Source organism: Mixophyes fleayi, chromosome 4, assembly GCF_038048845.1.
Source record: "Mixophyes fleayi isolate aMixFle1 chromosome 4, aMixFle1.hap1, whole genome shotgun sequence".
Classification (NCBI taxonomy): domain Eukaryota; kingdom Metazoa; phylum Chordata; class Amphibia; order Anura; family Limnodynastidae; genus Mixophyes; species Mixophyes fleayi.
Window position 1 is genome coordinate 339491565 of NC_134405.1, and position 13310 is coordinate 339504874.

The following is a 13310-nucleotide window of genomic DNA, read 5'->3' on the forward strand; positions in this document are numbered from 1 at the left end:
TCTCTGACAACTCCCTCCTTGACCCTCTCCAATCCGGCTACCGCCCCCTCCACTCTACCGAAACAGCCCTGGCTAAAGTCACTAATGATCTCATATCGGCCAAATCCAAGGGTCACTTCTCTATACTTATCCTCCTTGACCTCTCTGCGGCCTTCGACACCGTGGACCACCCCCTTCTACTGCAAACTCTTCTCTCTCTCGGCCTCTCAGGTTCTGTCCATGCCTGGTTCACCTCATATCTTGCTAACCGCTCCTTCTCTGTATCCACGTCTGGTTCTTCCTCCACCCCCTCCCCTCTCCCTGTAAGAGTCCCTCAGGGCTCTGTTCTTGGCCCTTTACTCTTTTCACTCTATACTTCCTCCCTTGGAGCTCTCATCGCCTCGTTCGGTCTTCAGTATCACCTATATGCTGATGATATTCAACTCTACATCTCTTCTCCTAATCTTTCCTCCTCTCTCCTCTCTCGTGTAACTGACTGCCTCTCAGCCATCTCCTCCTGGATGTCCTCACGCTTTCTTAAAATTAACATCTCCAAAACTGAACTCATTGTCTTTCCCCCACCCAGATTCCCTTCCCACCATGACCTCTCCATTGTTATTAACAACTCCACTATCTCCTCTGTCACCCAACTCCGCTGCCTGGGAGTCACTCTTGACTCCTCTCTCTCTTTTGCCCCCCACATCCAATCCCTCGCCCAAGCCTGTCGCTTCCAACTCCGTAACATTGCCCGCATCCGTCCCTTCCTTTCTCAAGATGCCACCAAAACTATCATCCATGCTCTCATCATCTCCCGCCTCGACTACTGCAACCTCCTCCTTACTGGCCTCCCCGGCTCCCACCTCGCCCCCCTCCGCTCCATACTCAATGCGGCTGCGAGACTCATCTTCCTCTCACACCGCTCCTCATCTGCCTCTCCTCTCTGTCTTGCCTTACACTGGCTCCCCTTCCCCTATAGAATCCTTTTCAAACTCCTTACCACCACTTACAAGGCTCTCTCCCAGTCTACTGCCCCTTATATCTCTGACCTCCTCTCCATCCACACTCCTGCCCGCTCCCTGCGCTCAGCCAATGATCGCCGCCTCTCCTCCACTCTGATCACCTCTTCCCACTCTAGAATCCAAGACTTCTCCCGTGCTGCCCCCCTTCACTGGAATGACCTCCCTCGCTCCATCCGTCTATCACCCAATCTGTGCTCCTTCAAGCGGGCACCTAAAACTCACCTGTTCCTTAAGGCCTACCAACCATCCACTTAACCTCTCACCTCTTCTGTTTCTCCCCTGGCCCCATTTCTTCTCTCCCCTTTGCTTCACTGGCTCCCTTCTGTGCCTGATTTTGTTCACCCTCCCTTAGGATGTAAGCTCGTATGAGCAGGGCCCCTCTCCCCTCCTGTCTCCACACCTGTTCTTCCGCTCCGTCTCTACTGTATTTGCCTGCCCGGAGTTTCTGAAGTATTGGTATTTTATGTTTAATGTTCTGTACTGTTTTACCCTGTATGGTCTACTGTATGTACTGTGTACGGTGCTGCGGAAACCATGCGGCGCCTTACAAATAAACAATAATAATAATAATAGGCCCCGACCCTTCAGTGGTGGGGGGGGCGAGAAACTTAAAAAAACCCCAAAAAACTCACGTGACCGCAGCGCCGGTTCCGTTCGCACTGAATGTCGGGCGTGATGTCATCACGCCCGACGTTCAGTGAGGAGCGCCGGCAAAACAGAAGACAAGAAAAGGAAGAAGCAGATAGAAAAGGTAAGTGGCAGAGTGAATGGGGGAGCATGGCACAGAAGGAGGAGCATGGCACAGAAGGGGGAGCATGGCACAGAGAAGGAGGAGCATGGCACAGAAGGGGGAGCATGGCACAGAAGGAGGAGCATGGCAGAGAAGGGGGAGCATGGCACAGAGAATGGGGCGCATGACACAGAGAAGGGGGAGCATGGCACAGAGAAAGGGGAGCATGGCAGAGTGAAGGGGGAGCACAGACAGCATGGCAGAGTGTGAAGGGGGGGCCAGGAGAAGGGGGAGCAAAAGCAGCATGGAGGGTGCAGTGTGATCATAAGGAGGCACAGCATGGTGATTAAGAGGCACAGTAGTGTGTGATGGCACAGCTGACTTGTGGCAATGTAATGTGTGTGTGGTAGGTGGTGGCTAACTAATGGGTCCAATTTTGTTTGTGGGGTGATGGTGGGGCAATTTAATTTTATAGTGGGGACTATTAATTTAAGATGGGATGGTTTGGACGCTATTAATTGAATGTGGGGCTGAGTTTGAGGAGCATGAGGTTTATTTATTAAATGTGAATATGAATTCTTTAATGGCAGTGACGGTTGCTGGAAATAGGTATATTTATTGTACGGAAATGTGATTAATTTATTGCAGGGGCTGCCTGGAGGGAGAGAAATAGGTTTATTAAATGGGAATACTATTACTTTGAGCATCCTTGGTGTTGTCAGAACCTTTATCTTCTCTGACAAGAAGCTTAACAGAGACAAGATGGAAAGATTTCTGATGGAGCCTCCAGGTTTGGATAGTCTTCATGTTTCAATTGATTGCTTTCTTAAATTGTATCTATGATTATCTCCTCATGTTTTGAAAGGGAAGTGAAGATGTTTTTGTTAAACTTGTGGAAGACATGAATCAGTCTGATACAGTAATTGCATTTAGAAATAAATTCTTTCCCTTTGAAACTTAGTACCTAGATGTTAAAATCAAAAGTCAAGTCAATACTATCATCACATCTACAGGAAGTAACACACTTCTAGGATCCTGGAGTGTTCCCAAATTCTCAGGTTAGTACAGCAAACGCGTCATTTTACAGCAGGGGGCGGGGCCAAATGCCGCGATTCCTGGTGAATCGCAGCATTTTGGACCTAATTCTGCCCACTTAGTGAAGTGGGCAGATCCGGGAGATTGCCACACTCTCCCGTGAGTCCGTGAGACTCTCGCGAAATGCGGGAGTCTCCCGGACATTGCGGGAGTCTCCCGGACATTCCGGGAGAGTTGGCAAGTATGATATATATCCTACTACCCTTTATATAGCAATTTCTGCAACATGATGGTGTTAGTGGGGTCCCCAAACTATCCTACACGACCCAAGTGGTAGGTTTTTCTATTTAGATAGTGCTAGCAATATAACACTGTTTGCTACATGATCAGGAATGAAAGAAATACATTGTTATTTATGCCTTCATCAATATTTTAATAACAAAATAAATAACTGTATATATATAACCTACTACCATTTATACATTTATATAGCAATTCCTGCAACATGGTGGTGTTAGGGGGTCCCCAAACTATCCTAGATGCCCCGACCAGTAAACATGATATATTTTGTCATAGATCAACCAGTTTCTAGAAATGTCAGAGGGGACGACATATTAAAGAACAATAGTGCTTGGTTTTTCAATTTAAATAGCCCTAGCAATATAAGACTGTTTGCTACATGATCAGGAATGCAAGAGATACATTGTTATTTATGCCTTCATCAATATTTTAATAACAAGATAAATAACTGTATTATTCATAGGGGCATATTCAATTGACGGCGGGATCGCCAAAAATCCCATGCTCAAAAAATATTACCGTTAAGAGTAAATTACCGTATTAACGGTTTTCCCGCGCAGGATTACCGTAATAACGGTAATATTTGTTGAGCGCGGGATTTTCGGCGATCCCGCCGTCAATTGAATACCCCCCATAAAGTACCTGGGTAATTCCTGCAAAATTAATAATTTTTGTTAGCTTATTAATTGACCTTTACAGTTTCTAAAATAAGTAAGTTTTTCTGCATGATGTCCCTTTATGTATTAGCTGTGTCCCTTAGTATAACTGAGCCTATAGATATAATGTGAGTGACAAGCTCAGCCTCGCCCTGTGTGGAGAATGTGAAACACACCCACTGGTGTCTGAGTGTCAGAGACTTTCACTTTAATTTCTCTCTTCTGCTGTCAGCGATGGCGTCTGCTGATCTGAGACAGGAGCTGGACTGTTCCATCTGCCTGAACATTTATACAGATCCTGTAACACTGAGATGTGGACACAACTTCTGCCGGGTCTGTATTGATCGTGTGCTGGATACACAGGAGGGGTCTGGAGTTTATACCTGTCCTGAATGCAGATCAGAGTGTCAGGAGCGTCCTGCACTGATAAGGAACATAACTCTGTGTAACATAGTGGGGAGTTTCCTATTTACTCGGCCAGATCAGGAGGAGACTGGGATCTTCTGCACTTACTGTATTCACTCTACTGTACCTGCTGCTAAATCCTGTCTGTTGTGTGAAGCTTCTCTGTGTGATAATCACCTGAGAGTACACAGCAAGTCAGCAGAACACGTCTTATCTGATCCCACCACTTCCCTGGGGAACAGGAAATGCTCCGTCCATAAGGAGCTCTTCAAATATTACTGCACTGAGGATGCTGCCTGTATCTGTGTGTCCTGCTGTCTGATCGGGGAACACAGAGGACATCAGATGGAGTCACTGGATGAGGCCTCTGAGAAGAAGAAGGAGAAACTGAGAAATGTTCTGCAGAAACTGACCACAAAGAGAGAGGAGACTGAGAAAAGAGTCCAGAGACTGCAGGAGCGCAGGAGAGAAGATCAGAAAAAAGCAGCTAGTGTAACAGAGACAGTCACTGCCTTCTTTAGAGACATCAGGAGACAGCTGGAAGACCTAGAGAAGAGAGTCCTGAGTGAGATCTCCAGGCAGGAAGAGAGCGTTTCACTCTCAGTCTCTGATCTGATCCAGCAGCTGGAAATAAAGAAGGACGAGCTGTCCAGGAAGATGCGTCACATTGAGGAGCTGTGTAACATGTCTGATCCAGTGACTGTCTTACAGGAACCAGACACACGTGACTTGTGTGATACTGAGGACAGAGAGAGACATGATGACCAGGTCCATGGTGTAGGAGATCTGGATGTGGGTCTCATCTCAGAGAAATTACAGATATTATCTGATATAATAACATGTATAAATATAGGGATCTATGTGCAGGAAGCTACAGACATATTACTAGATGTAAACACAGCTGGTAATAATATACTTATATCAGGTGACAGGAAAACTGCATCCTGTTCAGATATAAACCAGAATCATCCAGAAACACCAGAGAGATTTCAGCTTCCTCAGGTAATAAGCACCAGGGGATTTTCCTCAGGGCGACATTACTGGGAAGTGGATGTCAGTAAATCAGTGATCTGGAGGGTAGGGATGTGTTATCCCAGTATAGACAGGAGAGATCAGTCAGGCATTGGAGATAATAACAAGTCCTGGTGTTTGTGTAGGAGGTATAATAATCATTATTCAGTGAGACATGACAGTAAATTGATCCGGTTACCTGACAATATTCCCTCTGATAGACTGAGGATATATCTGGATTATGAGGCTGGACAGATGTCCTTTTATGCTCTGTGTGACCCGATCAGACACTTACACACCTTCACTGCCACCTTCACTGAGCCCCTTCATGCTGCATTATGGGTAGTGGGAGGTTGTATAAAGATATCTGGGGGAGTCAGGAAATGGAAGAAATGATCATAAGAAATCTGCCCAGAGACTGGTGACATCACAGGGAGGGGAATCTGATTAGTGGAACACTTATCCAATAGAATGAAACAGTGGGTGGAGCTACAGCTGAGCCCCTCCTCCGGTGTAACCAGGTGACCAGTGTGTGTGGATTTGTTCCCTTGTTGGTGTGTTAGAAACTTTCATTATAAATATATAAATATACATGTATGTGGGCGTTCCCCATCTCTGATTCACCGATAGCTGTGATTGGCAGCAGTAACTGTCAGTCAGTGTATATCCTATTACAGTAGTCATCCCATTGGCTGTGATCACTGTGATACTCAGCTGCCCGGCGATACTGGCTGGTAGCGGTAACCAAGGGCGTAGAAACGAAAATTTTCATTGGGTGAAAAGGCCGAGGATCACTATAGGGCTTGGAGACCTTTTTGTCGCGCTTGGTATCTCGTTTTACAACACTTGTAATAGTGACTGTAGATATACAATCCTATGTTCATTTTTGTCAGTGTTTCAGGGATTTATTTTACTTAAAAAAGATATTCATACATTATTAAATAAATATTATTTTTAATATTAATTACCAATTAGTACAATCACTGTTAGAAAGATAGATAAATTCAATTGTTCAACATGAAAATTTACATGTTTCAAAGTCATTAACCTAGTTTTTATTCAGATTTCGTTGACAGCCTAATCTTATTTGATTGGAGGTATTTTTAAATCTATAGTCACCGCCTCACTGGTTATGTTATGTGTTATAGATTTAAATTGCTTTATCTCACGTTTGTTACTGGACGCACCGTACAAAATTCAGGGTAAAAGTAAAGTGAATAGTTGTACATCATTAATGCATGTTATATATTAAATGTTTATGAACGGAACACTTTTAAATAAACAAATTAATCAATCAATCTGTATTAAATCTATACTAAGTCAATTTATATTACAGAACATTTGGTGGTTATACTAAGACAATCTATCATTTCAATTTTTTTCACAAGTTTAAAACAGATACCGTGACATCATAAAGTAGCATGAAGGACCCACTCCTACACTTTGCCAAAAATAAATTTTCTGTCTTCATTTCTGGTTACAAACTCTCTAAACACATCGTACAAGTTCAGCGCAGTTGTGTGTCCTTGATGAACAGGAAGTATCAGGATCTGCGTTAGGCGTTTCTGCGTCATGGTAGACCTCAGATACGTTTTCAGACTGTGACGTGCGCTAGAGGTGCACTCTGATGTCACAGCTGAAGTGGGCACAGTCATGGTGGAGGGTGTAGTACGAGTTATCGATGATGTAAACACCGACAGTGTTTATTCCTACATAATTATTACGATAGTGAACAGAGCGACATAGAAAAAATAACTACTTACCTGTAAAGAGACACAGAGGAAATCCGATGTGAGGAAAGGGCGACACATCCAAATGATGTCACTTGCATGTGCAACTTTGTTTTGTTTTGTTTTTTTTAAAGAAGCAACAAACGGACCCATTGAATTATGGTAATATTAATTGAATTCCTAACCCTAACCCCTAACCCGCTGCCTAACCCTAACCCCTAACGTAAAGGTAATACTTACATGGGTCCATGCATTGCCACTTTAAAATCTGAAATTTCCAAGTCGCGGTTGTAAGTGACGTCATTTGGATGTGTCGTCCTCTCCTCACATCGGATTTCCTCCTTGTCTCTTACAGGTGTTATGCACGTTTTGTCGCTATCCAATAACGATTGTCGAATCTCGATTTGTGTTCCAAAGCACAAAGTAATTTATTATCCAAAAGTAGCAGAATAATTCAAATTAAATAATAATAAGTATAGCCGTTACTTATCGCAGGTGCTCTGGATCCAGTGAACAGTCATTCAGGTCTGAAGGCTGTGGTCAAGGAGGACTGGTCACTAAGCCCAAACCTCCTGCTTATATGCAGTCAGAAATACAGTAAAACAAAGCAAATATTATGGCTTGCTTCTATTGGTCCAGACTTCAGGAAGGTCCAGGGTACTGCAGGTCAAAGGCCAGTTCAAACCAAAATATCCAAAGGTGGGGGTCATCTCTCCAGGGGATGTGCTCCGACTTTCCCGCCAAGACTCCAGTTTAAACTAGTCTGTTAGCATTTTATAGTAAGTATCACTTTAAACATTTATTCCCTAACATCACTAACTAGAACATCGCGGTGTTTGGCCCCGCCCCCTGCTGTCAAATGACACGGGGGCAGGGCCAAAATGATACTAAACATGACACAGTTCCTGCAACCTGAACCTTGGGTTTCACTTAAATGCATATATCTTATATTATTAAACATAAATACTACTATATTTCTACATAAATTACTATGTGTTGCAACTACAATTAATGTGTACTATTTACAAGTGTGTGTGTTCGTGTAAAGGTGTAAAACCTTGTTATTGCCACGTGTTGTGGCTGGATACGCCCATCCACGCCGTAGCGTGCTCTACGCATAATTTCAGACAAAGACATCCAAGTTTGCTCGATATTAATTGAAATGACTTTATCCAATTTGCTGACTTCGACAGCTCCATCCTTTGATAGTATAATAAACTATCACCCAATTACATTTTCGAGGGCAGGATTGTACTGTACCTCTTCACAGACCATGATCTCAGTATCCCTCACCACCATTTCAGTCCCATTTTCAGTGTTTCCCTTAGAAGACTGCTTTCCACATTTCAACACAGTAGGAACACATTTGACACACAAGCCAATTGCTAGGATGACACCAAGTATAAGGAGAAGGAGTTTACCTACGCTAGCAACAATTTCCTGCACCCACTCACCTAGACCAGAGAACCATTTTACAGGGTTCAACCATGAGAACCAACCTCCCACCTTTTCCACGACCTCATACAACGAAGAATTATGGTTTCTTCAAAATTCCCATTTAAGTTGCAGAATTTCATCCATTTTCCGGTCTATAACTTCCTTGGGTTCATCCGTATTATTGGTGATGTACGTGCAACATTTGACACCAAACTGGGTGGCCAATGTCACACAATATCCACCAGTAATAGAGGTGAGATAATTCAGTACCAGTCCATGTTGCACCAACTCCTTCTTATACGCTTGTAGCTCCCTTCCCCGTATACCTGAAAGTGTCATCATACATCTCGGTGATATTATCTATCGATTTAGCTAGATCTTGAATATACTTAAAATTTAAAGTTCCATGAGCGGTCCTGGTGAGATCTAAAGTGACCATAACTTGAAAGCCAGAGGTTTCGCTAATCAATTTTGTAGCTATGGGCTCTTCACCAGGAATCATATTTCTTTTGCCACGTGTTCATACTGTGTGTGTATGTATGGTGGGGATGTGGTCTTGTGAATACCAACCATTTCTTCATGTGTAATAGTCATAATTTCAAGAACGAGTTTACCTAGGAAACACAAACCCTTGGAACTCGGTGTTACCCAGGAATAAGCTTTTCTCCCACAAACAAAGTACACATCATCTGGGAGAACATAAGGAACAGTATGCCCAATAATTATATCACATAAGGTTTTTACAAAACTACCCCTGCCTAGTGTCTCCATTTGTTCAAGACACGTGTCAGCATGGATGACATTCTTACAATTGCCTATAGAGACCTTCCCAATGGATACTTTCTTATGCTTGGTTACACGTCCTATTTTATGGTGTCCATCAACATTTCTGCCTATTGGTGACCTTGTACGTCTCTCTCCAAAATGAGTGTGGCGACATTGTCTGATCTGATAGGTCAGCTTCCCAATTCTCCAGACGTTTTGCATGTGAGATATTTAGACACAGTAAAGATCTATCTAAGGAGTATTGTTGAAGCTTCAGACTAGGGGACCTAGTATTATTGTACTTCCCTTCTATGGATCTCCCTCCCCTTAATTCGAGCACCTCAGAGATGTTTAGTGGGAACGGCACTAGTCCTATAATATGCTGTCCCTGAGGCACATGAGAGCACACCCAGCACTCAGTTTGGTTTAGAACCTTACCCACTAAGGAGTGATAATCCTCCAGAGGATGCCCGCCCACGTCCAGATTACCGGTGGACTGGAATCGCTGGATGCATTGCTCTTCAACTAGGGAGTCACAGAACTTACAGATACAATATTCTTCAGACAATAGCCCCTCACACTGTCTCTGAGTTCCAGAGCTAGCAGACCTTTTCATAACCCCTGGACCAAGCTTGGTAATGGGCTGCTCTGTGTATTCTAATAACCTTTGCTCGAAATCCATTTCATCAGTATCACTACCAGATCCTGCCTCTGTTCTCCAATCTCCTTCACAAAAATAGGGTGTCCTATAAAAAGTAAAAACAAGAAAAATCCTGGAACAAAAGAAAAACAAAAATCGCCACTCCATTGCTGGGAAGATAGTCTGGGCAACGTCCTTGGCTCAGGTGTCTTGACTGCAGGCTTTAGGAACAGGTTTACGAGTGACAGATCGGTGTCGTCAGTCTCAGCTTTATCTCGCACTTTCTCCGGGTTACTGACTTTCCTGCAGTGGGTGGAATGGACCCAAGTGTCTCTCTCTGCAACCTTCAGTGATGTGGTACTGGTCAGCAGCACTTGGTACGGGCCTTCCCAACGGTCTGTTAAACAACCTGAGCGTAAGAACTTGCGGATGATAACATATTCCTCAGGTTCAACATCATGACAGTTCGTTTCTGGCATACCAGGTGACAGCATTTTCAGTTTTTGTTGTTGTTGTTTTAGCTGTTTGCTCATTTTTATAAGATATTGCACAGTCACTTCAATATTACACTTCAAGTAGTCTTGTGGACTCACGATCAAATGAGGTTGTCGACCGAACAGTATCTCAAAGGGGGACAGATTAAGAGGAGGTCTGGGAGTGGTTCGGATGCTATGGAGGACTAGCGGAAAAAGCTTCAGGCCACGCCAACCCAATTTCAGCCATTATCTTACCAAGCTTGTTCTTAATAGTACCATTTACTCTTTCCACCTTACCACTGGCTTGTGGTCGGTAAGGGGTGTGAAGTCTGCTACTGATTCCCATGAGCTTACACATGTTCTGGAAGATATCACCAGTAAAATGGGTACCCCTATCACTTTCGATGATTCTAGGGATACCGAACCTGCACACAAACACCTGTACAATTTTCTTTGCAGTGAACACAGCAGTATTAGTGGCTGCTGGATATGCCTCTACCCAACCAGAAAACACATCAACACACACTAACACATATTTGAAATTCCTGCAAGGTGGTAATTGGACATAGTCAATTTGTATTACTTGAAAAGGTCCGTCTGTAGGAGGGATATGGGATGGCTCAGTTGGAATAGTTTTCCCGACGTTTTTCCTCAAACAAGTAAGACATGACATTGCCTTCTTCCAGGCCTGAGAAGAAAAACCAGGTGCCCACCAGTATGCTCTCACTAGTTTGCACATACCTTCCTTACCCAAATGAGTCAGACCATGTGATGCCTCAGACAGGCTTGGGTAGTATGTTCGGGGAGCTACAGGCTTACCTTGTCCATCTCTCCAGAGTCCTGAGGACTCTTGTCCACATCCCTTCGCCTTCCAGACCGCCTTTTCCTGCAGGAAACACAAATCTTGCATTTCAATTAATTTCTGCGTGTCTAATGTCTGAAAAACCATCATAGTCTCGGTTGATACAGTCATAGGTTGCCCTGCTGCCCATTTAGCAGCTTTGTCCGCCCTGTATTTGCCCAATGACACTGGGTCTTCTTCAGAGGTCTTTACATTTTATGATGGCTACTGTCTTGGGTAACTGTATCGCTGTCAGAAGTCCTTTTATGTGTTGTGAGTGTGCCACTGGCGTGCCTGCTGCTGTCGTAAAGTTTCTAAGACGCCAAAGGGCCCCAAAATCATGTACTACCCCGAAGGCATACCTAGAGTCAGTATATATATTAGATGACTTACCCTTTGCCAACTCACACTCTTTTCTTAATGGTACTAGTTCAGCCACCTGGGCTGAGTGAGGTGGGCCAAGGTGTCCAGCTTCCACAACATCCCTATCGTCTACAACAGCATAACCAGTACATAGTTCTCCTGTCTCTGTCTGTCTATGACAACTCCCATCTGTATAAAACGTAAAATATACATTTTCTATAGGGGTGTCACGTATGTCGGGCTTTGCAGTAAAGGTCTGGTTCAGATATTCCATACAGTCATGCATATCAGTATTCTTGCAAAACTCATCACCAAACAGTATCTCCTCACCTCCCACCCTTTGTGTCTCCCGAGACACATATGGAAGGTATGTAGCTGGATTTAAGGTGCTACATCGTTTGATGCTGATGTTTGAGGGTGCCATTAGAGCTAGTTCCCACTTTGTGATCCTAGCTGAAGAGACATGTCTGGTTTGGGCTCAGTTCAACAGAGCTGACACTGCATGAGGTGTACAGATAGTTGAATCATGTCCTAATACTACGTCCTCTCTCTTACTTACCAGAAGAGCAGTTGCTGCTACACTTCTTAGACATGTTAGGAGTGATCTTGCCACAGTGTCCAATTGTGCACTGTAGTATGCTACCGGTCTGTTAGCGTCACCATGTTTCTGAGTGAGGACACCTGCTGCACAACCATCAGCTTCCGTACAGTATAGCTCAAAGGGCTTTTCATAATCAGGTATTTCCAATGCGGGTGCTCTAGTCAAACTATATTTAAGCTTAAAGAATGCTTGCTCTGATTCCTCTGTGTGTACGACACGTTCTGGTTTTGAGGAAGAGACTAGCTCCTGCAATGGTAATGCCAGAATAGAAAAACCTGGGATCCAGGATCTACAGTATCCACACATCCCCAAGAAGATACGGATTTGCTTCTGGCTCTGTGGCAGAGTCATGTGTTGTATGGCCTTAATTCTGTCAGTTGTCAAGTGTCTTAGCCCCTGGGTGAGACAGTGTCCTAAGTATTTGACCTTAGTCTGACATGGCTGTAACTTGTCCTTTGCCACCTTGTGCCCTGTTTGCGAGAGATGGAGTAACAGCAATTTAGTATCATGTAATCATGACATAAAAGAATCAGAACACAACAATAAATCGTCCACATATTGAACAGACCCATTGCTTGGTTAAAAGGATTGTAAACAGTCATGTAAGGCTTGGGAGAAAATAGTGGGACTGTCAATGAACCCCTGGGGAAGTCTAGTCCATGTGTATTGCACCCCCCTATAGGAGAATGCAAAAAGATATTAGCAGTCAGGTTGAAGAGGGACGGAGAAGAAGGAAGAACACAGGTCAATGACAGTAAAGTGACTAGCAGACGGTGGAATCTGCATGAGGATGTCAGCTGGATTGGGCACTATGGGGAATTGGCTCTCAACAACTTTATTAATTCCCCTTAAGTCCTGGACTAATCTATAGCCCCTCCCCCCACTCTTCTTCACAGGAAAAATGGGACTATTTGCTGTACTGGCTGTACGAATTAAAATCCCTTGTTGCAACAGCCTCTCAATAACAGGATATACCCCTAATTCCACCTCCGGCTTTAATGGATACTGTGGGATTTTTGGAGCTATCCTACCACTTTTTAGATTTACCATCACAGGAGCTACATTTGCCATCAATCCAGTGTCTTGTCCATCTTTGGTCCATAGGGAACCCGGTATTTCCAGCAACATCCCCTTTACCTGAGATGGACTCTGTTCTATAATGGTAGAGGGCAACATTAGCCTTTGTGGGGTGTCCAATATATCCTGTACCTCATACGTGACCTTCTCTGGTATATCTAGGAATACACCATCTGGGGTACAGTATATGACACATCCCATTTTGCATAACAAGTCCCTTCCCAGAAAGTTAGTAGGAGCTGCTG

At 44.0% G+C, this 13310-nt stretch overlaps 1 protein-coding gene across 1 annotated transcript; it reads left to right on the forward strand.

Moving 5' to 3' along the window:
* The first annotated feature begins 3931 nt into the window (after positions 1-3931).
* Positions 3932-6433, forward strand: LOC142153234 (E3 ubiquitin-protein ligase TRIM39-like). Its single transcript, XM_075210625.1, has one exon. It carries the CDS (start codon positions 3954-3956, stop codon positions 5529-5531), a length of 1578 nt encoding a protein of 525 aa, XP_075066726.1. The 5' UTR covers positions 3932-3953; the 3' UTR covers positions 5532-6433.
* The last annotated feature ends 6877 nt before the right edge of the window (positions 6434-13310 follow it).